Source organism: Cherax quadricarinatus, chromosome 14, assembly GCF_038502225.1.
Source record: "Cherax quadricarinatus isolate ZL_2023a chromosome 14, ASM3850222v1, whole genome shotgun sequence".
NCBI classification, from domain to species: Eukaryota; Metazoa; Arthropoda; class Malacostraca; order Decapoda; family Parastacidae; genus Cherax; species Cherax quadricarinatus.
The window spans coordinates 22,560,985-22,588,128 of record NC_091305.1 but is presented as its reverse complement, the minus strand read 5'-3'; the positions used below and the strand labels follow the sequence as shown (position 1 = coordinate 22,588,128).

General features: G+C 43.2%; 1 protein-coding gene across 3 annotated transcripts; it reads left to right on the top strand.

The window, feature by feature from the left end:
• The first annotated feature begins 1,242 nt into the window (after positions 1 to 1,242).
• LOC128695155 (monocarboxylate transporter 12) lies at positions 1,243 to 25,567 on the top strand. 3 transcript variants are annotated; one of them, XM_053785625.2, is made up of 6 exons: positions 1,243 to 1,412; positions 12,180 to 12,443; positions 21,109 to 21,379; positions 22,266 to 22,922; positions 24,359 to 24,550; positions 24,741 to 25,567. In XM_053785625.2, exons 2-6 carry the CDS (start codon positions 12,183 to 12,185, stop codon positions 24,884 to 24,886), a joined length of 1,527 nt encoding a protein of 508 aa, XP_053641600.2. In that variant the 5' UTR covers positions 1,243 to 1,412; positions 12,180 to 12,182; the 3' UTR covers positions 24,887 to 25,567. The 3 variants fall into 3 exon arrangements, with proteins under 3 accessions (XP_053641600.2, XP_053641620.2, XP_053641610.2); XM_053785635.2 differs by lacking the exon at positions 1,243 to 1,412 and adding an exon at positions 20,870 to 21,002 and having other exon boundaries at positions 12,314 to 12,443; XM_053785645.2 differs by lacking the exon at positions 12,180 to 12,443.
• The last annotated feature ends 1,577 nt before the right edge of the window (positions 25,568 to 27,144 follow it).

Below are 27,144 nucleotides of genomic sequence, written 5' to 3'. Positions count from 1 at the left end.
TCTTGTCAATCTTAATGTTAATTTGTGCATCTCCTGCTCTGCTACCAAACATAATATAGTAGGTTTTGTCAGTGTTAAGCGTAAGTTTATTGGCTGTCATCCAAGTCGATATTTTAATCAGCTCCTCATTCACAATGGTGTTGAGGGTGGCAAGATTAGGGTGAGAGATGACAAAAGTCGTGTCATCAGCAAAGATAATGGGTTTTAGGTGTTGGGATACGTTTGGAAGGTCATTGATGTATATGAGGAAGAGCAGGGGACCAAGGACACTTCCCTGCGGAACTCCAGTATCAAGTGGCCGTGTTGTTGATGCTGTGTCTTTAATGGTGACGTACTGATACCTGTTAGTAATGTATGACCCCATATGACCCCGTATGACCCCACACTAGTTTAGCACTCCTCCTATGACTGTAATAATAGGCAAGAACTGAATCTGGCAAGAATTCCACCGATTTGCCTAACAACCAGTGGAGGAGTGAAAGGGTTAATCAGTTTAATAATAATAATATAATAATAATAATAATATCTTTATTTACTACAAGTACATGTACATGGTATACAGTCCTAACTGACAACAATGACATACTGCTATATAGGAAACCCCTAGTTATGCTCAGCATTTCGGGCAATTTAGGTCAGTGTCCCAGGATGCGATCCACACCAGTCGACTAACACCCAGGTACCCATTTTACTGATGGGGAACATATACAACAGATCCATATTAAACTTTATGAAAAAAAATAAAAATATTGTTGATAATTTATGTAAGAAGTGTATGAACTATGGGTTCAGCTGTGGATCTAGTCATAAGGAAATGAGAATTAAATATTGACATTTTGAGAGGCCCCTTCAAACTGAAATGTCCTTAGCTGTGACTTGTTTAGCGTATGCCTAAATCTGGCCCCACACCTGTCTTTTTAGGAAGCTTGAGGTGAGTGTTTTGAGGGCTGTGCAGCGTGCATGTGCACAACCACTGAATATATTGGTTTACCTTTGGTCTACTAAGTTTTCTATAGTATTATTTGCCTGAAACGTTTTCTGATATGGACACAAAATAATCAATATAAAATTTCATTGTGCTTGAGGTTTCAATCCAAGCATTATATTTGTAGATCAATAAAAAAAAAAGGTACAAAACTATCGAAACGTGTTAATTGATTAAATATCATGGTAAATACTTGAAAATTAATTTGTTCTCAAAATTAGAAAGTGGTATCTGGTGGGTATGCATCAGTTGCTCAGTGTTGTGTATCAGGTGAAGGCAGGTCAGACTCACCACATTCGGGGAGTGAACATTAAACGCTCTAAGGTTAACATTCGCGACATGGGAGTTGCATCTCATTGTTGTGTCCTTCTTCATGTATACAGCGCTCCGAGTGCCATATAGGATACTACTGTGAGGTCACTGACAGGTAAGTGTATTTAGATACAGGTACACAAGCAGTTATATAATTTTAGGTGGTTACAATTATTTCGCATAGTAAAATATATGTGTAAATTACCTAGGATGACCCCGGATAAAATCAGACAACGTGACTTATTTTTGTTAGGGTCCCTGTAAAATCTTTTTATTTAAAGCTTAGCTATAAGATGCAGCAGAAATCAATCGTGATGATAACCTTAGCGCACAAGTTTTGTGTGAAATGTTACAAGTGTGCAAGCACTTTCACTTACTTCGCTTCAATGAATTAGCTTCCTGCACTGGCCCACGTTAGCATTGCCTTTCAAGAACTCATTTCTCTCTCTCCTCTCTCTCTCTCTCTCTCTCTCTCTCTCTCTCTCTCTCTCTCTCTCTCTCTCTCTCTCTCTCTCTCTCTCTCTCTCTCTCTCTCCACAGGGCTTGACAAGGTTAGGTTAAGGATCCCTAGCTTTATTGACAAGCTATTTACAAGTTAAGGATTCCTAACTTTATTGACAAGCTAAGAGCTGTTACCTACATCAGCTCATTTGAAAGCATTTTTATTGTTATGAAACATGCAAGTAGGGAACAGGATGAAGTTGGAGCCATCTGTGTGCCAACATTTGCATTTGATCAACTGACTTTATCTCGTTGATGTACAAACATGTTCCAGACTAGTCATCCCTCCCTCCCTAATATCTCTCCCCTCTTCTCTCTCCCCTCTTCTCTCTCCCCTCCTCTCTCTCCCCTCCTCTCTCTCCCCTCCTCTCTCTCCCCTCCTCTCTCTCCCCTCCTCTCTCTCCCCTCCTCTCTCTCCCCTCCTCTCTCTCCCCTCCTCTCTCTCTTTCTCTTTCTCTCACACACAAAAGTCATGGAGAAGATTATCAGGAGGAGAGTGGTGGAGCACCTGAATCGGAACAAGATTATAAACGACAACCAGCATGGATTCATGGAAGGTAAATCCTGTGTCACAAACCTTCTGGAATTTAATGGCAAAGTAGCAGAAGTAAGACATGAGAGAGAGGGGTGGGCTGATTGCATTTTCCTGGACTGCAGGAAGGCCTTCAACACAGTTCCACACAAGAGATTAGTGCAGAAGCTGGGGGATCAGGCGCATACAACATGAAGGGCACTGCAGTGGATCAGAGAATACCTGACAGGGAGGTAAGGTACGTGATGAGTATCACAGTGGACGTCTGTGACGAGCGGGGTCCCACAGGGGTCAGTCCTAGGAAAAATGCTATTTTTGGTATTGGTATATGTGAAAGACATGATGGAAGGGATAGACTCAGAAGTGTCACTGTTCGCAGATTTGAAGTTAATGAGGAGAATTAAATCCGATGAGGATCAGGCAGGACTACAAAGAGACCTGAACAGGCTGAGCACCTGGTCCAACAACTGGCTTCTCGAATTTAACCCTGCCAAATGCAAAGTCGTGAAGATTGGAGAAGGGCAAAGAAGACCGCAGACAGGGTATAGGCTAGGTGGCCAAAGACTGCAAACCTCACTCAAGGAGAAAGATCTTGGGGTGAGCATAACACCGAGCACGTCTCCGGAAGCACACAACCAGATAACTGCTGCAGCATACCTGGAGTTTACCTGGAGAGAGTTTCGGGGGTCAACGCCCCCGCGGCCCGGTCTGTGACCAGGCCTCCTGGTGGATCAGCGCCTGATCAACCAGGCTGTTGCTGCTGGCTGCACGCAAACCAACGTACGAGCCACAGCCCGGCTGATCAGGAACTGACTTTAGGTGCTTGTCCAGTGCCAGCTTGAAGACTGCCAGGGGTCTGTTGGTAATCCCCCTTATGTGTGCCGGGAGGCAGTTGAACAGTCTCGGGCCCCTGACACTTATTGTATGGTCTCTTAACGTGCTAGTGACACCCCTGCTTTTCATTGGGGGGATGGTGCATCGTCTGCCAAGTCTTTTGCTTTCGTAGTGAGTGATTTTCGTGTGCAAGTTCGGTACTAGTCCCTCTAGGATTTTCCAGGTGTATATAATCATGTATCTCTCCCTCCTGCGTTCCAGGGAATACAGGTTTAGAAACCTCAAGCGCTCCCAGTAATTGAGGTGTTTTATCTCCGTTATGCGCGCCGTGAAAGTTCTCTGTACATTTTCTAGGTCGGCAATTTCACCTGCCTTGAAAGGTTCTGTTAGTGTGCAGCAATATTCCAGCCTAGATAGAACAAGTGACCTGAAGAGTGTCATCATGGGCTTGGCCTCCCTAGTTTTGAAGGTTCTCATTATCCATCCTGTCATTTTTCTAGCAGATGCGATTGATACAATGTTATGGTCCTTGAAGGTGAGATCCTCCGACATAATCACTCCCAGGTCTTTGACGTTGGTGTTTCGCTCTATTTCGTGGCCAGAATTTGTTTTGTACTCTGATGAAGATTTAATTTCCTCATGTTTACCATATCTGAGTAATTGAAATTTCTCATCGTTGAACTTCATATTGTTTTCTGCAGCCCACTGAAAGATTTGGTTGATGTCCGCCTGGAGCCTTGCAGTGTCTGCAATGGAAGACACTGTCATGCAGATTCGGGTGTCATCTGCAAAGGAAGACACGGCATATGGGCGCCTGGCAAACCTAAGAATAACATTTTGACATCTGAGTAAGGAATCATTCAAAGACTGTACACCGTGTATGTCAGGCCCATAATGGAGTATGCAGTACCAGTATGGAACCCACACCTGGTCAAGCACATCAAGAAATTAGAGAAAGTGTAAAGGTTTGCAACAAGACTAGTCCCGAGACTAAGGGTATGTCCTACCAGGAGAGGTTAAGGGAAATCAACCTGACGACACTGAAGTGATAGGGGAGACATGATAACGACATAAAACCGAGGAATTGACTAGGTGGGAAGAAACAGGATGTTTCAGAGATGGAGCACAGCAACAAGGGGGTCACAGTTGGAAGCTAAAGACCCAGATAAATCTTAGGGATGTTAGGAAGTATTTCTTCAGCCATAGAGTTGTCAGGAAGGGGAACAATCGAGAAAGTGATGTAGTGGAGGCAGGTTCGTAGTCTTTGGCCCCCTAGACTGTACTGTCTGCGGTCTTCTTTGCCCTTCACCAGTCTTCATGATTTTGCACTTGGTCGAGTTGAACTCCGGGAACAGTTTCTGGATCAGACCTGTAGTCTGTCCAGATCCTTTTGTAGTCCTGCCTGGTCCTCCTCCGATTGAATTTTCCTTATTAACTTCACATCGTCAGCAAATGGGGACACTTCTGAAACTATTCCTTCCATCAAGTCATTCACATATACCAGAAACAGCACCGGTCCTAGGACGGATCCCTGTGGAACCCCGCTCGTCACAGGCGCCCACTGACACCTCGTCACGTACCATGACTGTGTTACCTTCCCATCAGGTGTTCTCTGATCCTTTGCAGTGCCTTCATTATTATACCTGCCTGGTCCTCCAGCTTTTACACTAGTCTTTTGTGTGGAATTGTATCAAAAGTATTTTTACAGTCCAGGAAAACGCAATCTACCCACCCCTCATTTTTGTTTTACTGCTGTCACTTTATCATAGAACTTCAATAGGTTTGTGACACAGGATTTTCCGTCCTTGAATCTGTGCTCATTCCTTTCTAGGTGCTCCACTACTCTTCTGATAATATTCTCCATGATTTTGCATACTATACGTATTAGTCACCATATTGTCCTAGGCACATGTCGATTAGACACACACACACACACACACGTGTGTGTGTGTGTGTGTGTGTGTGTGTGTGTGTACTCACCTAATTGTACTCACCTCTGATATACTCTGATAAGCCGAGCTGTTGCTGCTGGTACTCTGATAAGCAGAGCTGTTGCTGATGGTACTCTGATATGCAGAGCTGTTGCTGCTGGTACTCTGATATGCAGAGCTGTTGCTGCTGGTACTCTGGCGTGAAGAGCTGGTGCTGCTGGTACTCTGGTGTGAAGAGCTGGTGCTGCTGGTACTCTGGTGCGAAGAGCTGTTGCTGCTGGTACTCTGGTGCGTAGAGTTGTTGCTGCTGGTACTCTGGTGCGTAGAACTGTTGCTGCTGGTACTCTGGTGCGTAGAGCTGTTGCTGCTGGTATTCTGGTGCGTAGAACTGTTGCTGCTGGTACTCTGGTGCGTAGAGCTGTTGCTGCTGGTACTCTGGTGCGTAGAGTTGTTGCTGCTCGCAACTAACACAGTGAGACAAATGAATGCCACAAACAAAACAGGACGGTTTTCTGACGCGGTATTTAATCGTATCACTTAATCCAGACTACTTGGCACTTACTCTCTTACTCGGATGGCAGCCGAGGAAGAGCGATGAACATGGCATTCATAGGCAGAGCTATACAGTTTTTTATTTATTTTTTTTTTTTGTAAAAAATCTTAACCATTTTATTTAAAGTTATTAAGATGTTTAAAATCTTGAGATGTGGGTGGCGTTACTTTTAACAGTGAATGTTTTGATGTACATAATTTCCGAGCTATATAACCTTAATAAAAATGTATTTTAACAGATCGATTAAGAGGAAATTAGAAAATTTGTTTGTTCATGTCCCATATAATTACGAACATGACCACTTAGAAGTAACCATTTACATTTACCTTAGCACGGTATCTTTCAACAGCAGAGAAGTTAAAACCATATACAGTTTTTCTACTTTTTCTTTCAGTATGGAAACACAGGTGGGTAATAGGGAAACAAACACATGGTAAAGGAAGAGACACGTGCAGGAGACAGACGTGTGATAGAGCGACATAAATAGATACTAAGGAGTAGAAATGAATAGCAAGGAGACAAATCTGTAGTGAGGGGAGACAAATGTGGTAAGGTTTCTGTATGTGTGTATATAGGAAGCTACAGGAAAAGTCAGATTAGTGTCTACTAAGGAGATTTCCATTTATTATATATTAATATTAAGTCGGATTACGTATCATGAAATAACGGTATACGTGAAAAAATGCATTTACGTAGTAGCATCACCTACGACTCTACGTCAAGCTGACACACGTCCATGTTTGTCGGTGCCGACAGTTTGCCAGTGCTCAGTGTTAGTGCTGAAAGCGTTAGTGTGCCAAGAGTGTGAGCCAAGTAATGGCGTATCAATCTTCAGACATGTATAAACAACATGTTGTATAACTTACTACAATGTTGTTTCATTTGCTTGTACTCGTGTTGTCTTATGTGTAACTTTTAACTTCAGTGAATGACTAGCTTAAATGCTTGTGTGACTTTGTATATTGTACTACTATTATATTCGTGGGGAAGCGCTAATTTCATGACTCGCAAGGCCTTTGTGGAGAAATTTTCTCCAGGAGGGGGGTTTCAGCCCCTTTCAGCCCTGAGGGGCCCAGCCCTCTCAGAAGGGGCAAGCATCTTGTTTACTGCTACAGCAAGTAATTGATCCCAGATGCAGTACAAGTATACGACGTGGTCAAGCGACCGACGCTCCTTAAAAGACTCCAGTGTTGCAAAGTGTAAGTTAATAAAAGACAGTACATCTCTTACCTTAGCAGGACAATTAAGGAAAATCCTGCTCCCACTTTATTACCTTGGTAAAGATAGTGTACATTGTTGTCTATGCTTAAGACGGCAAGAATCAAGCATTCTGCTTTGCTTCATGGAGGAAATTTGGCAAAGGAAGCAAAAAATACTAGGTCAGCTTTTCCTTTATGTTGAGGGGCATGGAGTGGCATAGGATGCTGTGAGGTCAGATTACTTTTGACTATACTGAGTCACACTGACGCCAGGATAATCAACAAAGAACACTGATCCGTGCATTAGTGTGAACAAAGTGTCTCACAAAACACAATAAACACTTACAGAGAAGTGTGATCAGCTTCTTCAGTGATAAGATTGTGAACAATAAAGACAAACCTTGTGGAATATAGTGTACCAGTGTGCGTATTCCTAGACTATGGAAGACGTGGACATCCAAGGACACTTCAGCTTCTATCAAGTCACCGATACCTGTCGAGGGTGTGAAGAACACCATAGCTCACGCTACAAGAGCAAGATAGGTTACAGATTTCTTGTAGAACGGGGGACTGCGCAGTTCTTGTGTCGCAAGGAGTTTGTAATCGACCTATAGTCGGCAGTGAGGTGCGGACTTTTGAGTCCACACAAGTATGTACGTCAGCCATCAGTGAATGAAATATGCTGACATAACACCCCTAGGGGTAATTTATCATACATAACATAATATAATCTTTTACATCCTGTTGTGAAATGGATGATATAGCTTTTCAAGACCTCGTCTGCAGGGGCGGCTGTGCAGGTGATGAGCTGTCTTTCTAAGCTAAGTTTTCCCTATCTTTAAACTTAGCTGGTAAACCATTTCTCAACAGCCTTCACCAGCATGAAAGTGCTCTTCCTCTCCATCCCCTTTACTGGAATGTGCGTTTACTGCAAGGAGCGCTGAATGATAATTTGGTTCTTACACTCTGTCAGTTTTATAACACCAGCGTTGTTGCTCGTTTACTGATGGTTGATAAGTTCTAGAAATATCATACTTGGATGCATGAAAAATATTCTATCATTTTGAAAGTAAAACCAGTTTGAGGAAACGAGAAGGGAAGGGAAGGTGTTAGTGGAATTAAAGGTAAGATTCGTCCTACACTGTTTATGGTTGCAAATCAGAAGTTACCTGGAATTCTGTATATTTAATACGTTGTCAATATTTATACATTTACTACTTGCATGAAATAAGATTTACATCACTACTAAATGAAATGAGTTTACAATGCTCACACGTAACAAGATTAGTATGACTTCTAATCACTTGCAGCAGGTCAAATCATTACTTGCCTGATCAGTCCCTTAACTAACAAATGACTACCTTCTATCAAGGCTCAGGGACTGGAGAGGGTATCGGGGGTCAACACCCCCACGGCCCGGTCTGTGACTAGGCATCGCAGTGGATCAGGACCTGATCAACCAGGCCATAACTGCTGGCCGCACACAAACTGGCATACAAACCACAGCCCTGCTGGTCAGGTACTGCCTTTAGGTGCCTGTCCAGCACCTTATTGAAGACGGCCAAGGATCTATTGGTAATCCCCCTTACGTATGCTGGGAGGCTGTTGAATAGTCTTGGGCCCCTGACACTTACTGTGTTCTCTTTTAGCTCACTCATGCTGCTCCTGCTTTTCATTGGGGGGGATGTTGCATCTCCTGCTGAGTCTTTTGCTCTCGTGGGGAGTGATTTTCGTGTACAAATTTAGTACTAATATCTCTAGTATTATCCAAGTGTATATTATCGTGTCTCTTTCTCGCCTGCATTCCGGGGAATACAAGTCAAGGAACTTCAACCATTCCTAGTAATTTAGGTGTTTTGTTATACTTGTGTGTCTCACGAAATCATAATGACACGATAGCAAACAAACCATGGTACAGGCGGGGACTGAACTCATGGCGAGTGAATCTTAAAACTCCGTACTGACTCGTGTAGCCAGCTGGCCCAGTGGCTAAAGCGTCGGTCTGGAGATTTATGGCTCGCTCGCCACGAGCTCAATACCCGCCCATCACGAGCTCAATACCTGCCCGTACCGTGGATTATACTTGTGTGCCATGAAGGTTCTCTGTACATTCTTCAGGTCAGCAATTTCGCCTGCTTTCTATAGCACTGTTAATGTACAGCAATATTTCAGCCTAGAGAGAAGTGATTTGAAGAGAATCATGGTCTTGGCATCCCTAGTTTTGAAGGTTCTCGTTATCCATCCTATCATTTTTTTAGCACATGTGGTGGATGATACATTGTTGTGATCTCTGCAAGTGAGATCCTCTGACATTATCACTCCCAGGTACTTGACATTAGTTTCTCTCTATTGTGTGGTTGGAATTTGTTTTATACTCCGATGTAGTTTTAATTTCCTCAAGGTTTCTATATCGGAGTAATTGAAATTTCTCTTCATTGAGCTTGTGTTTTCTGCGGCCCATTTAGAGATTTGGTTGATGTCCGCTTGGAGTCTTGCAGTATCTTTGATGGAGGACACTGTCATGCAAACTTGGGTGTCATCCGCAAAGGAAGACATGGTGCTGTGGCTTACATCTATCTTTGTCAGATATGAGGATGAGGAACAGGATGGGGGGGAGTACTGTGCCTTGTGGAACAGAGCTTTTCACTGTAGCCGCCTCAGACTTTACTCTGTGTGTTCTACTTGTTAAGAAGCTATTGATCCATCTACCAACTTTTCCCGTTATTCCTTTACCATGCATTTTGTGGGCTATTACACCATGGTTGCATTTGTTGAAGACTTTTGCAAAGTCTGTGTATACTACATCTGCATTTTGTTTGTCCTCTAGACTCTAGAGCATCCAAGACCTTGTCATAGTGATCCAGTAGCTGGGACAGGCAGGAGCGGCCTCCTCTTAAACCCATGTTGCTCTGGCTTGTGCAACTGATGGGTATCTAGGCAGTTTAGGTGCTTTATCGTACTTATGAGTCTCCCGAAATCGTAATGACACAATAGAAAACAAACCATGGTACGGGGGGGGGGGAGCTAAACTCATGGCGAGCGAGTCGTAAAACTCTGTACCGACTCGTGTAGCCAGCTGACCCAGTAGCGATGGTCAAGATAGAGCTATCGTTTTACTGTCCTCTTTGTGAAGTGGGGCTATGTCTGTTTTAAGTGACAGTGGGATGACACCACCCATCTAGAAACCCATCAGTTACACAACCCAGGGCAACATGGGTTTAGAACAGGTCGCTCCTGTCTGTCTCAACTACTGGATCACTACGACAAGGTCCTAAATGCACTAGAAGACAAAAAGAATGCAGATGTAATATATACAGACTTTGCAAAAGCCTTCGACAAGTGTGACCATGGCGTAATAGCGCACAAAATGCGCGCTAAAGGAATAACAGGAAAAGTGGGTCGATGGATCTATAATTTCCTCACTAACAGAACACAGAGAGTAGTCGTCAACAGAGTAAAGTCCGAGGCAGCTACGGTGAAAAGCTCTGTTCCACAAGGCACAGTACTAGCTCCCATCTTGTTCCTCATCCTCATATCCGACATAGACAAGGATGTCAGCCACAGCACCGTGTCTTCCTTTGCAGATGACACCCGAATCTGCATGACAGTGTCTTCCATTGCAGACACTGCAAGGCTCCAGGCGGACATCAACCAAATCTTTCAGTGGGCTGCAGAAAACAATATGAAGTTCAACGATGAGAAATTTCAATTACTCAGATATGGTAAACATGAGGAAATTAAATCTTCATCAGAGTACAAAACAAATTCTGGCCACAAAATAGAGCGAAACACCAACGTCAAAGACCTGGGAGTGATTATGTCGGAGGATCTCACCTTCAAGGACCATAACATTGTATCAATCGCATCTGCTAGAAAAATGACAGGATGGATAATGAGAACCTTCAAAACTAGGGAGGCCAAGCCCATGATGACACTCTTCAGGTCACTTGTTCTATCTAGGCTGGAATATTGCTGCACTCTAACAGCACCTTTCAAGGCAGGTGAAATTGCCGACCTAGAAAATGTACAGAGAACTTTCACGGCGCGCATAACGGAGATAAAACACCTCAATTACTGGGAGCGCTTGAGGTTTCTAAACCTGTATTCCCTGGAACGCAGGAGGGAGAGATACATGATTATATACACCTGGAAAATCCTAGAGGGACTAGTACCGAACTTGCACACGAAAATCACTCACTACGAAAGCAAAAGACTTGGCAGACGATGCACCATCCCCCCAATGAAAAGCAGGGGTGTCACTAGCACGTTAAGAGACCATACAATAAGTGTCAGGGGACCGAGACTGTTCAACTGCCTCCCAGCACACATAAGGGGGATTACCAACAGACCCCTGGCAGTCTTCAAGCTGGCACTGGACAAGCACCTAAAGGCAGTTCCTGATCAGCCGGGCTGTGGCTCGTACGTTGGTTTGCGTGCAGCCAGCAGCAACAGCCTGGTTGATCAGGCGCTGATCCACCAGGAGGCCTGGTCACAGACCGGGCCGCGGGGGCGTTGACCCCCGAAACTCTCTCCAGGTCTCTCTCCAGGTAATACTCCCTCACCATAGAATGCTAAATGCACGTCATGGGAGCTTCTTGCTGTTCTTGATGAACACTGAGTTCCACGAGTCTAGGCCTCGGGCAGAGTGCATGGGCATGTCATTTATTATCTTTTCGAAATCATGTGATGTTAGGATAATATAAGAGAAGTTTGAATTGACCAAATTCATGAAAAAAATTATTTAGGTTGTCGACTCTCTGGTTAGCGGCTCACTAAGCATCGAGTCATACTGGGACTTTAATTCTCTCACTCATTTCCTTGCTCCGTGTATCAATCTCGTTTAAGCAGGGGTCCAATACTGGATGTTATTTTCGCTTTAGATTTGGCGTAAGAAAAGAAATATTTTGGGTTTCTTGATCACCTAAAAATTACCTCTACTTCTACTGTCTCGCATGTTATAATTACGTACTTGACTGAAGCCTGCTGTCCAGGAGAACCGGTTCGACATTAATTAAGGATACGTAAGTGGTATACGTCTTACTCATCAACCTGTAGATATTGTAAACCATTTATAAAAATTTTTTAAAGAAATTATTTAGTGTTGTGCTTTTTTTTACAGGTTAAAAAAAAAGAAACTTACGAAAAAAGACATTTTTATTACTTTATTTGTAAAGTTTCGTATATGTGAAAAATCACAATATCTCATTTTTTCAAACTCTTTTTATAACCACTTGTTGGCCACGTTTTAGTCTAAATGAACACAAACGCGTCCATTTCTTATTTTTTTTTGTCAAAACAACATGAATATATTTAATAAAATGTTCCATTTCAGGAGATGTCACATGGCAGCACTGGGTCACATAGTGTGAAGGCTCAAACATACCAGTACCTTACATCCAATTCAGAAAAATATGAGAACGAGCTAAGTCTGCAAGAGGCAGACTCGAAGTTGCAAGACGTCAATGAATGTGAAGTTTCAAATGAGGATATAAGCGGAAACGGATCGGAACTAAGAAATGAAGAGGCTAAGAAGGAAAAAGTGGAGCCAGACGGTGGATGGGGTTGGATGGTCGTTACCGGAGCTTCCCTCATTCTGGTGCGACCTAACATCTTTGATTTTTTTTTTTTTTCAAAATACAGGGTGTGGCGTGAGTCGCTTTACTAGTAATATTTTTTTTTAGTTCATCCCACAGTTCTGCAATACAAAGAATTAACACTGCACGGAATGGAATTTCTATTAAAATGTATGTCAACTCATTGCTGCAACCAGGGTGCCCAAGTATTTGTTGCTAAATCTGTGCCAGTGTATCTATCTATCTATCTATCTATATATATATATATATATATATATATATATATATATATATATATATATATATATATATATATAATATATATATATATATATAATATATATATATATATATAATATATATATATATATATAATATATATATATATATATATATATATATATATATATATATATATATATATATATATATATATATATATATATATATATTATATATATATATATATATATATATATATATATATATATATATATATATATATATATATATATATATATAATATATATATATATATATATATATATATATATATATATATATATATATATATATATATATATATATATATATATATATTTCCTAGGTGGTAGGTTGGTAAACAGCAACCGCCCAGGGAGGTACTACCGTCCTGCCAAGTGAGTGTACAACGAAAACCTGTAATTGTTTTACATGATGGTAGGATTGCTGGTGTCTTTTGTCTGTCTCATAAACATGTATGTCTTGCTACTTCTACTTGCACTTAGGTCACACTACACATACATGTACAAGCATGTATATACACACCCCTCTGGGTATTCTTCTATTTTCTTTCTAGTTCTTGTTTATTTCCTCTTATCTCCATGGGGAAGTGGAACAGAATTCTTCCTCCGTAAGCCATGCGTGTTGTAAGAGGTGACTAAAATGCCAGGAGCAAAGGGCTAGTAACCCCTTCTCCCGTATAAATTACTAAATTTAAAAGAGAAACTTTCGTTTTTCTTTTTGGGCCACCCTGCCTTGGTGGGATATGGCCAGTGTGTTGAAAGAAAGATATATATATATTTACTAAAGAATTCTGCGTCAGGAAACACTTGTCCTGTTTCGTGACAAGACTGACCCAAGTGACTTATACCACACACTATATATCCTATCAGTTTCTAGGTTTACGAGTACATGTATTATTATTACTACTACTACTACTCTTCAAGGGGGGCTCCTTGGCGTGGTGAAGAGGCTCTTGGTCTGAGGAATTAGACCTGTCAGTCTCCTTCCTCAGACTGAACCTAATTATCCCCCAATCCCCCCTTCCCTATCCCATCCTCCCCTTTTTCCTTTCCTCCTCCTCCTCACCACCCCTCCCTTTTGCCCTTCCTTTTTTGGCCTTGGGGATTTTTCCCACAGGTGTGCTACTTTCTGGGTAGGGGAAAGGGTACCAGGGTCCATCCCATTCCGTTGAGGTCCTTGGCGGTGGCGTAGTTTGCTGTGGAATCTGGATCGCCAGGGGATGTCCCGATCCCTCTCCGGTATCCCGGAGGGTGGCTTTGGGTGTCTTTCAGGCGATGGGTGTATCTCTGGAAGCCACCTTTCGGATTCCAGGGGTGGTGGCCGAAGGAGGTATGCTTTGTGGCAGATATCCGGCCACCCTCTCTTTTGTCCACTGAGGTAGCTCGGCAGATGTGAGGTTGCTATCCTGGATTGCTGGTTTACTGGCATGATGGGTAGGGTATGGCATGGGTTCCATGCTGCATCTGCGCTACTTGCAGTGCTGAGGTCCTCTTGGACGCACGGAGATTTCTGGCCCTTTCATTCCTCCTAGGAACTATCCCTCCCCGGTCCCCCCTTTTTTTATTCTTTTTTTATTTTTCTTTTCTTTCTTTTTTTTCTTAAAAACAAAAAGAAAGAAGTAACCTAACCATTGAGTACCCAATCCATGACCCCGCTACCCCCAGGCCCCTTATTGTTACCGCACCCCGTTCTGACCTCGCCTCGTCTTTTGGCCACTCTTCGGACATTCCTAAGGCCCCCTCTCCACACTCGGCTTCAGACCACACAACGGACTAAATTCTTCACATTAAGACCAACTTCTTCTACTGCCTATCTTTCCGACCATAGTATTGGCAAAGTGCTCCTACGCCACGTTGGTAGAGATATTTCCTTTCATGCTCTTCAGAGTGGTACGTGCATCATCACAGTCCAGAATTCTACTCAAGCTCATGATCTTTCTCTTCTTTCACATATTGATACTATTCCTATCACTATCGAAAAACATCATTCCCTCAATTCTTGTAGTGGTACTGTTATTCTGCCCCATACCATAGTCCAACAGAATTTCCAGACATGTGGCACTGACATTCTTGAACAGCTGGAAGTCCAAGATCTCCCAATTCTCAAGGTAGACACTTATGTCCTTCCTGCCTGCGGGCGAAGACGATACCCTTGCAATGTGGCTCGTTTAACTTTTGACAGCCGTGAACTCCCATCCTCTATTTATGTAGCAGGACATCGGTTACAAGTTTGGAAGGTGATCCCTACACCGCAACAGTGTAGGAATTGCTGGCGATTTGGCCACCCAGCAAAATATTGCAGATCTATAACCGAATGCCCAGTCTGTGGTGCTGATGACCATTCTAATACGTCTTGCAGTCGAACTCCCTCTTGCCTCAATTGTCATGAGGCTCACCCTTCGTACTCTTGCTGTTGCCAAGTCTACTTAAATGAGTGGGAAATTCATTGCCTCAAAGAGGCAGAAGGTCTCTCTTATGCTATGGCGGTTTCTCATCTCCACCTCCAAGGGAGACTGCACCGTGTTTCTTATTCTCGGGTTTCAAAGCGTCCCCCCACTTCTGCGATCACATCTTCTGCAGCCTCCTCTGTGGTTGCTAGTCCCATAGTTACTCCTGTATCTAATTCTTTTGCTGTCCTGGGCTCAGATGTCCCTACTTCAACTCCTCAGTCTGTCCTCACTTCTTCGTGTCCTCCCTCACAAACCCCGGTATCGACAAGACCTCGTACGACACCTCCTCCCAATCGTCCCTCTACTTCTCAGAGGCCCAAAAAATCTCCTTTAACCCCTCCTTCTCTTCATCCACCTCCACATTTTACCTTCCCGGTCTCTGTACCTGAGTCTTCCCCTTTCACTGGCTCTGTTACAAGTGTGGAGGTTCATCATCCTCATCGTACTGTGCCTTCCTCCCCTGTCCCCTCCCACGTTTCTTCCTCTTCTGCCACCTCCCAGGTTTCTGCCTCTTCTGTCCCCTCCCACACTTCTCCAGTTTCCTCCACCCTTTCGCCCCCCCCTACCTTGGTACAGTCCATTACAGCTCCGATCCTCACTCAAACTCCTCCTCCTTCCATCTCCAATATTGTCTCCCATACGACGTTTCTGAACTCCGAAACACTTGAAGCAATCTCTGAATATATTGCAGAGACCAAACCATCAATGGACACTGATCCACCCTCTGTTCCTTCTCTTTCCATCTGTGCAACTCCTTTCTTCACAATGCACCGTTCCTTCGCTACTTGAACGTTTTCCTTTGCCACCGCATGTGGACTTTTCTAACCCCTCTAGTCCATAGGTACCCTTACCTGCAGATTTCAGGTATCTTTATCGTTGCCAATCATGGCCTATTTACAGTGGAATATTCGTGGCCTTGGGGGTAATCAGGGTGAGCTTCAGATGTTGCTCTCCCAGTTTTTCCCCTGTTGGTGTTTGCTTACAGGAACCAAAATTACACTCTGCTGTTATCTATCCTATCTCAGGCTATAATTTATTGTATTCTTCAGATCCTTTTCCTGATGGGACCTTTAATGAAAGTGCCCTTCTTCTACGCACTGATATTCCATACCATCAGCTATTTGTTCATACTTCGCTGCACTACACAGCAGCCTGTATCCACTTGCATAGATGGTATACACTCTGTTCTTTGTATCTCTCTCCTTCTCGGGCATTATCTATCCCAGATATTGCCTTTCTTGTTTCGTCATTACTGCCACCACTTCTGTTACTTGGCGATTTTAATGCCCATCATTTCCTCTGGGGGGTCTCACTGTAATTCCCGTGGCATTCAGTTAGTGGCTTTCCTTGCTACCCACCCCCTCTATGTTTTAAATACAGGTACTCACACCCATTTTGATCCTCGGACTCGTACTCTCTCTTGCATCAATCTGTCTGCTCTTCCTCCACCGCATTAGACTTCACCTGGTCTGTTCTCCCGGATTTACATGACAGTAATCATTTCCCAATCATTCTTACTTCCCCTTCATATTCACCACCTCTTCGTAACCCATGCTAGCAAATTGATCAGGCAAATTGGAACCTTTACTCACAACTAACTGTTTTTAGTGAGGTTCCTTCTTCGTCCTCCATTGACGAGTTTTTACACCTCTTCTCGTCCTCCGTTTTAACTGCAGCTTCTCATTCTATACCCCAAACATGTGCTCATGCAGTACGTTCGAAACGTGCTGCGTGGAGCAGGTACCGGTACAATAGAACCACAGAGAGACTTCTTGATTTTAAGCAGAAGCGTGTGATTGCTCGCCGTGTCATTCGTGATGCTAAACGCACTTGCTGGCGAGATTGTCTCCACCATCACCTCTGCTTCCTCTATGAGTGCAGTCTGGAAAAAAGTACAAAAACTGAGTGGTAAATATTCTCCTGACCCAGCTTCTGTTCTGCGGGTTGCCGGTGTTGATATAGCAAACCCACTAGATGTTACCAATGAAATTGGCTATCATCTGGTCCGTATTTCTCAGGGGCTCCATCTATGCCCCTCGTTTCTTTCCTCAAAGTCTGCCAGAGAGTTAGCACCCTTGGACTTTTCTTCTCTCAGAGAAGAACAGTATAATGTGCCTTTTACACTTCAGGAACTGGAGGCAACACTCTCAGCTTGCCGATCATCGGCAGCTGGGCCCGACGACATTCATATTCGTATGCTACAACATTTACATCAGTCAGCCCTTGCAGTCCTATTATGTCTTTTCAATCTTATTTGGTCACAGGGAGTTCTTCCACAGCTGTGGAAATCTGCCACTATTCTCCCTTTCCGCAAACCAGGTACTACGGGACATGAAGCCTCCCACTATTGTCCTATTGCTCTTACCAGTGCAGTTTGCAAAGTGATGGAACGCCTGGTAAATAGACGTTTAGTGTGGTATTTAGAGATACACAACAGTCTCTCCACTCGTCAATATGGCTTTCGTAAAGGCCGTTCTACCATAAACCCCTTACTACGCTTGGATACATATGTTCGTAATGCCTTTGCGAATAACCACTCGGTTATTGCCATAAATTTTGACCTTGAGAAGGCATATGACACAACTTGGAGGTATAATATTTTGGCTCAAGCCCACTCCTTAGGCCTTCGAGGCAATCTACCATCCTTCCTTAAGAACTTTTTAACTGACAGATATTTCCATGTTCGGGTTAATAATGTGCTCTCCCCGGACTTTATCCAAGCTGAAGGTGTCCCTCAGGGATGTGTTCTGAGCACAACACTTTTTCTCCTTGCTATAAATGATTTGGCCTCGGGTCTTCCCTCCATTATTTGGTCATCACTCTATGTTGATGACTTTGCCATTGCATGTGCAGGCGCTGATGTCACCTTATTACAGTTTCTCTCCAACATGCGGTTGACCATGTTTCCAATTGGGCCACCACACATGGGTTTAAATTTTCCAGTAACAAAACTCGCCAAATTACTTTCACTAGACGCTCTGTCATCTCCGATCATCCTTTGCACCTCTATGGCTCCTGTATCCCTGAACGTGATAGTCAGGTTTCTAGGCCTCCTCTTTGACCGTAGGTTATCCTGGAAACCTCACATTACCTCTCTGAAGGCAACTTGTCACAGCCGGCTAAACCTTCTTAAAACCCTTGCTCATCTTTCATGGGGAGCTGATCGTAGAACTCTCCTTCGTCTACATTCCGCCCTCATTTTATCAAAACTTGATTATGGTGACCAGATCTATTCAGCAGCCTCTCCTGCTACTCTCTCTAGCCTTAACCCCATTCATCACCAAGGATTACGTTTATGCCTTGGTGCTTTTCGCTCTTCCCCTGTTGAGAGCCTCTATGCAGAAGCGAACGTTCCATCCTTATCCGATTGTCATGATGTCCGTTGCCTTTGCTACTATGTATGCTCTCATGATAATCTCCGCAATCCTTCCATTTATAGAATGGTCACCGATATTAGTAGACATTATTTGTTCGCCGCCCCTGTTTGCTCCATCCCTTCTCTCTTCACCTACATTCGCTCTTGTCTTCTCTTCAATTACCACATCTCTATGTTCATGTAGCATCTCCCTTTTCCCTATCCCCCTTGGGAAGTTCCAGCTGTTCTAGTCTGTTCTTTCTCACTCCCTTGCTCGAAAGCCCAACTGTCTACGGTAGCTTCCCGCTCTCTTTTTCTTGACCACTTTCACTCTCATTCTCATGCCATTGCAGTGTACACAGATGGCTCTAAGTCTTCTGACGGCGTAGGATTCGCAGCAGTGTTTCCGGACAGCATCGTACGAGGGCATTTACTATCTTCGGCTAGTATCTTTACTGCTGAATTGTATGCCATTCTTGCAGCACTTATCCGTATTGCATAAAATTATGCCTGTGTCATCATTCGTGGTTGTCTCAGACTCCCTTAGTACTTTACAGGCTATACAGAAATTTGATACACCTCACCCCTTAGTCCTCCGTATCCAACTTTGGCTATGCTGCATCTCTTCCAAGCATAAAGATATTGTTTTTTGTTGGGTCCCTGGTCATATTGACATACAGGGCAATGAACAGGCAGACACTGCTGCGCGGTCAGCAGTACATGACCTACCAGTTTCATATAGAGGTGTTCCATTTATGGACTATTTTGCTGCAATAGCTACCCACCTTCACACCCGTTGGCAACAACGTTGGTCTACTCTGCTCGGTAACAAACTTCAATCTATTAAACCGAGTATAGGTTACTGGCCGTCTTCTTGTCACCAGTGTCGAGGTTGGGAGACTACTCTCTCCTGTCTTTGCATTGGCCATACTGGTTATCTCATGGAGAGGCGCCCTGCTCCTCTCTGTGAGAATTGTCAGGTTCCATTATCGGTTAGCCACATTCTATTAGACTGCCCACTTTATCAACGAGCACGCAGAATATACCTCCAACATCGTCTTTGCTCTGCTGCTCTCTCTTTACCTTCCCTTCTCGCTGATGGACCCACCTTTCATCCGGACTCTCATTGACTTTTTGACAACTGACTTACTTCACAAACTCTGATGATACCTTCAGCCCTTTCTACCTCAATCTCTTGCTGCCCTCTACCCCCGCACTATCCCCTGCCCCGCTGTTTTCTGTAACCTACTGATCATCCCTCCCCCTTTCTACTGCCCAATACTCTCGCTTCCTTCCCTACCCTGCAGCACTGCATAGCCCTTGTGGCTTAGTGTTTCTTTTTTATTATAATAACTACTACTACTACATTCATGAGAAGGCTAAACCCGTAGGGATCATACAGCGCATGGGGTAATGAAAGGCAGTCAGGTTCGAGCTAAGGAGGGGGTACTTGAGGCCCAATTCCTTAGATGAAGAGCTCCTCACCAGAGCCAAGGAACCTCCCTTGAGTGGAGGCTTATGAGTAGCTCTGGCCTTTTCAAGAATAAAATTACAATTAGATTCCCACTTTGTTGAGGTTGACATTATAAAGAATTTTTCAGCTGCGTCAATATCCTCTTCAGTGTGTGACAAAAATCACCTTAAAACCTAACAAGTAATATGGCCACTTAATCCTTCTTACCCATCCCTTGCTGTCTATGCACAGCATTTCTTGCCCCTCTTTTGCTGTCTATCTGTATAGCCCTTGTGGCTTAGCGCTTCTTTTTGATTATAATAATTTTGCTGTCTATCCACAGCCTTTTTTTTACCACACTCTTCCTGTCTGTTCACAACCTTCTTTACCACTCTTGCTGTCTATCCACAGCCTTTTCTAATATCTTGCTGTCTGTCCACAACCTTTCCTACCATTCTTGCTGTCTATCCACAGTCATTCTTGCCCTTTTTACTGTCTACCCACAACTTACCTCTTCCTCTCTACCCACAACTCTCCTTTTTACTCTATCTTATCCCAGTAGACCTCCCTCCATTCTTATTTGTCATGGCCTAAGAGAAAGAAAGATATTACGTTTCCTACAACTTTCAGTGGTAAACATTAGGAGATGTGTGGAAACAGAGCGCTATCGTGTGTTCACAAACAGTTTTAGAAATACAAGAAAACCCTTCAAGGGGAAGGGTTCTTGATTAAAGGAACTGAAAATACCCTCCATTTCCTTAGATCGAATCTTATAGCCTTCCATTCCTCAGGTTGTTGCACACAGGTGTTTGTCCTAAGATAACCAGCGGAGAAGTTGCGATCCATAAAATTCATTATTGTTCTTCGAGGATGATGTCACGATGCTGACTAAGATCTCTTAATCTAGGTAAATGGATCTACTATTCTTCCTTGGATTCGACTTGATTACTTCCCATTTTTCAAGAGCTGTTTGACCCCTATTGGTTTAGTGCTTCCTGTATCATTTCGTGGTGGCAGCTGTTAATCCTGGCTTCCAAAGGGTAAATATTTAAGTTACAATAATTCTGTAAGAATAATTTTTAAAAGCATAAACCATACATACATTTCCATAACCTATGAATTTCTGACGCTTTCTTCACGTCCTAGGTAATGGTTGATACAGTTGGGCAGTGCTTTGGAATTATATTCTCCACCTTCTTAAGTGAGCTACAGACGCCCTCCACTATCACCGCCTTGATCTTCAACATGTTTGGCTTCACTTGGTGCATGACTGGGCCAGTCTTGGGACCGTTGGTGTCTGAGTTTGGCTGGAGGAAGGTGACCTTTGTGTCATCCATCATGCTCTCCTTCTCTACCATTGCCTCAGCCTTCGTCCCCTCTCCCTGGGCCCTCCTCTTCACCTATTCTTTTCTAGGAGGTGAGAATATTATTCGTACATGCCAGAATGACACTTTGTAATGTATCTGACTTTACACTTTCAAAGGCCACAAACATATTGACAAAATAAGACGCAACTCTAAGAGCACCCGCATATGCTCTTTGTAGTAGTCCAAGATAGGACAATCACACCTACTAATAGCCATTTATACATCGGAGGTAGATCGCAGGTTCAAGAGGACATTATTCATGGAACATAACAAATCAGACTTAGAATAAAGACTTCGTAAAGTGTAGGTAATATATAAGTCTATGTGGGCGTTTCCTGAAATTTCTGAATTACTCTAAAAAAATTGTGATAAAATAGTGCCTTTGACTGCTTTTTGTCTCCATAGATCCTAACACTGGTTATGTAAGATTATACAAAGTAGCTTCTTATAATAATAGCTTTTGAATATTAAATAACCTTCTAAAGGTAATTTATTGCAATAAATTATAAAAAAGCTGATTTCTTAATCTGTAATATCTATTGTTCTTACTGACTGAAAGATTTGAAGCAAAGTATATATATTTCATGGCGACAGATAGTTATGTTAGGGCAAATGAAATGTTTCTTAGATAATTTAAACTTTTGGTTACATTACACATTTTAACCCCTCATGGGAGGTTCCTTGACGCTGGTGAGGGGTTATTGATCTAGATAACTGGATCTGTGCTCCAGTTCCCTGAATTAAGCATGAGTACCTTCCATCCCCCCCCAGGAACTGTATAATCCTACGGGTTTAGCGCATACCCATGATTATAATAATATATGTTTTAAGTCTCTTATATGTCCAGTGTTATTTAAAATTGAATATTATATTATAAAAGCAAAAACTTAATACATTTCCTTTTAACCAATCAGGATTTAAGTTTATTATTTACAGGAATTGGCTGCGGTATATTATCAAACATCAGCTACACGATTGTGCCTTACTACTTCAGAAAGCGGAGAGGATTAGCCAATGGCATCATAATGTCCTGGGATTGTGGAGGCCAGCTGCTGGGACCTCCATTGATTTATTTTTTACAATCTGAGTATGCCTTTTCAGGCGCCACCCTCATACTTGGCGGTATAGTCCTCCACTGTTGTTTGGGGGCAGCAGTCTTCCATCCCATTGAATGGCACTTAAAATCTCAAGGTTGTGAAACCGAAAACATAGGAAAGGTTCATGAAAGAGTTGGTGAGAGTTGCCACAGCTCAGGTCGTCCACCCAAGTTTTCAAAATGTCAGTGGGAAATCTTGACAGGCTTGATTCATTCCAGTATTGCTGACCTGTGTATCCTTAGGTCGGCAAGGGCGGTCATCATAGCTACGAGTGCTGCTCTTATTTTCAATGGATACCTAAATTTTCTGGCCTTCGTCCCCTTTGCAATGCAAGATTCTGGCTTCAGTCTGGAAAATGCTGCATGGTGTGTTTCTGTGTCCGCAATATGCAACATGTTAACACGGATTATTGTCTCTACACTCTCCGATACTCGTTTCTTCAATTTTCGAACATGCTACCTTATGGGTAGCTTAACTATCACCATCACTATGATTGGTAAGTATATATGCAATGTTTTGGCTTATACTTTTTATCAGGTTTTTCACCACAGAAAAACCCAAGCAATTTCATGTGCCTACACATGCATCTTCAGAGGAACTGCTTATCTAATACTCTGAGATCTCACATTCAGCAGTATATAAATAACATGAATAATTTGGTCTAGAGACCCCTCTTTATGTTCACTCCATATCTTGTTTTTTTTTTTTTTGTCCCCTCCCTGCTTGCGAGGTTTCCATGATTCAAGTTCGATCCTTTTACCTTCCATGACCGAAGGCTTAATACAAACCTTCTTTCAATTACATGTTCGTACTGTAGCTGCGCACAATGATGGTTCCAAATTCCCAGATAGTTTGGTATGTGGCTGTTTTTCAGGATAGAGGAATCCAAGAACATTTACTAGAGTCGGTCAGCACTTTGAGTTAGAGTACGCATTCTTATCGTCATTGCAGTGATGTATAATCCACCACAGACCTGCAGGAGGCAGAGATGAATATGAAGAGAGCAACAGAGCAATGGTGGACACACTAGCTAAGGTGGTCAGAAGGGCTCATTCGAGCAGAGCAAAGTTACTGGTTATGGGGTATTTCAGCCACAGGGAGACTGGGAAAAACCTGGAGCCACATGGGGGTCCCAAAACATGGAGAGCCAAGATGATGGATGTGGCACTGGAAAACCTCGTGCACCAACATGTTAGGGACACTACCAGAGAGTGAGAGAGGATGAACCAGCGAGATTGGACCTCATGTTCACCTTGAGCAACTCGGACACTGAGGACATATATGAGAAGACATTTGGAGCTATTGATTACGTAGACCAGTGAAAAGCAGGGGTGCCACTAGCACGATAGGAGACAACACAGTATACATCAGGGGGATTTACCAATAGACCCCTGGCTGTCTTCAAGCAGGCACCTAAAGTCGGTACCTGACTAGCCGGGCTGTGGTTCGTACATTGGTTCGATGAAGCACTAAACTACCTCTAGAAAAAATATACTCTTACCATTTTAGATTTTTTTTTTATTTTTTGAAGATCACAACATTCTGAGCTTTTAATTTCAGGGATTGTGACAGTGAATGGGATAAACACAAGGTCACCCTAATACAGTTTCGAATATGTTCCTACTACATGCAGGGCAGATGTTTTTAATTTTATCAATCTTTGGTGAAACTTTCAAAGAAAAAATTCTTTCCTGGGGAGAATGGGGGGGAAGAACGATTATTTTGACACCAGTAAGGGCTCTTGATTCTATGACAAAACTACCCTGCCCTTTCCATGAATCAAAATTGATTAGCTCCCATTTTCCCAAGTGCTACATGGCTCATACAGTTTTAGAGCTTCCTGAATATAACTGAAATTAATGTTTTGAAAAATATTACAAGTCAATATCATAATTGTGGTCAATACATATAATGTATGTTGCTCTTCTTTAGCCTTCATTCATGTGCGGGACATCATGTGGGTGACGGTGGTGATGGGCGTGTGGGGCTGTGGCGTGGGCGCCTTCATGAGTATTTTCAACTTGGTTATGGTTCACTACATGGGCCTCAAAAACTTTATGGCAATGCTCGGGGCCACTATGTTGTGTATTGCTGGAGGATACCTCACAATTGGCCCTTTCATTGGTAAAAATATTTTTGTTTTTCACTCTGTTGCATGTACAGTCTAAGAGCTGTTATCCTGCCTCGGCTATTTTCTTAAATCAACATTTTGATTCACGATATCAATTTCACTTCTCCAACATTTTGGTCATTCATGCTAGAAAATTGTATATTTGGCAGATCATTAAAAAACACATTTTGCTCTTTCACTCAGGGTACATACATGATGTCACCGGGAGGTACGAAATTACTACGTGTGTATTAGCCTCCACAGTATTTTGCAGCTTCTTCCTCTGGTTATTCATGCCTGCTGCTTCAACTTACGATACCCGGAGGAGTGTTGTGGAAAACGTGATTTAGGCACATTGAAAACCTCTTTTTTCAGCTAAGTAATTATGTAAAACAGTTCTGATGAGAGGTTAACATTTTTATAAGAGATGGGCAATTTCTCTCATGGCTATACCTCCTAATTTCTCCTAATATGGAGGTGGTACCATAGTAGCAAGAAGTTAAGGGGAAAAAAAAACACTGGATGCCATATCAGGAGCACAGGAACTGGAAGCTACATTAAGAACACTTGAAGCTACATAAGAAGCAAAGGCACAAGGCCAGAGATTTGTATACCAAAGCTGAAAGCAAAGTGGAAGTAGGCTAAGCTAAACAGTTGTTGACAAAAGTTTGAGAAGACATCCCCTGTGTCCAGATACCATGGTGATGCTGTGTCACAAATATATAAATGGTATATAATATTGAAAAATTGTATGTCTTGTCAACGTGTCCTATCAGTTATGATGCTTGTGCAGCTCAGCAACACTATGGCATCTTGGTGCAAGGGATATCTTTTCTATTATTCAGCATGACTACTACAACTAATGGACCCCTGCTTGCTTTGTGGCATCTCCAGCTATTGCACTTCCAGTCTCTGGTCTTGTACCTCTGTATTATGTTAAGGGACTGACTACCTATCAAGATTGAAGGATTGATTATAATAAAAAAGAAGTGCTACATCTACAAGGGTCATACAGTGCAACAGGGCAGGGAAGGGTGCAGGGGTACTGGGTAGCAAGAGGGAGAGGGATTATTATTAGGGCAGGGGTAGAGGGTAGCAAGCAGGAGACTTAGAAAGAGCTGAGGGATGCTAGTGGCATCATTATCAGTCAGTGTCTGAAGGATTGATACCTCAAATTCTCTGTCTAATTTTGTGTTTGTAAGTGTAGCATGTGAGACTAGGTATAGACCTTTGTATTTCACACATCAATGGTCCTGACTAGGGTAGCCAACAATTATAATGCACCTTGCTTATGATTGCATTTTACCTTACTTCACAGGAGTGAGAGGTTAGTAGTAGTAGCGACTAGTTGTCAAAAGAACTTATCAGTAGACACACACACACACACACGCAGGGCCAGGAGTGTAGACAGCCTGTACTGTCTGCACAGACAGCCCATGCTGTCTGCCAGCTTAGTTCATATTTTGTGCCACTAAAGAGCTGCCCTCTGGGCCTGTCCAAGTCTATGGGAAGCTGGTCCCACACACTCTCACTCACACAGCGGCCTAGCAGGAAGACACAAGGCCTACTAGTAGCTCTCTCTCGTGGGATGGCCCTCCCGGGCCATGGGCACAACACACAAGCCTGTGTACCCACCACGACTTAACAATAAAGAAGCCTCCTAAAACGTATCATTGAACCCCGCTACCATAATGCCAATTAATCGTGGTTCACATTGGTGGGAAGCGGTGGTCGCAGCAATTGTGTTTGCGCAGAGAGAGAGGAAGGAAGGTATGAAAGTCATCTTCACTTCATCACCCTATACAAAAAGCATCCGTCTCTCAACGAGTTATCCTGATGTCGTGTCTGCACGTTTGAGCATCCAGACACAGGTACAAGCAGGATCTAGCCAAAATTTGCCGAATTTCTTCGAGAATTGTAAGTGGCATCCCAGTGACTCCACGCTACAGCGTCCCACGCTGTTTCTCAAGTCACGTGTTCAGTGTCACTTGTATGTTGCTGTTGTTCAGCTCAGCACAGCTGTTTCAGCAAGCCAGAGGTGAGTTTTGTGGTGATTTCTGCATCCAGTGTGTCTCCCTGTGTTTGTGGGTAGGAGAGGAGGAAGTGGCCAGATCCTCCCTCGCCATACACTCACCCATGCTCACCCTACTCACACCTCACCAGCCTACCACCACACTCCACCACAATGTACACACTCCCTCTACTGTGTTTTCTGCTGTTTTCCATGTGAATTCATTGCCAGAGCTGTGTATCCGAGTGCCCGAGGTCACTCGAAGCCATGTGGATCAGCAAGCCACGTGGATCAGCAAGCCACGTGGATCAACTTGTCATGTAGATCAGCATGCCACATGGATCCCGACACCATGTGGGGTGTGGGCGATGTCACGTGGATCTACAAGCCACATGGGTTACCGAGCCAGATGTCCCAGGCCACATGCTGTGGTCTGCTGCCCGTATCACATTGACGTCACCGACAATGCTGCCCGACTTCATGACGTCACGATGTCTGCTGACGTCACCTCGCGACATCACGTCAGTGTTCTAGTAATTATTTCAGTATTGTCGAGAAGATATATGACATGTGTTAATTCCTCTCAGTCAGTGTTCT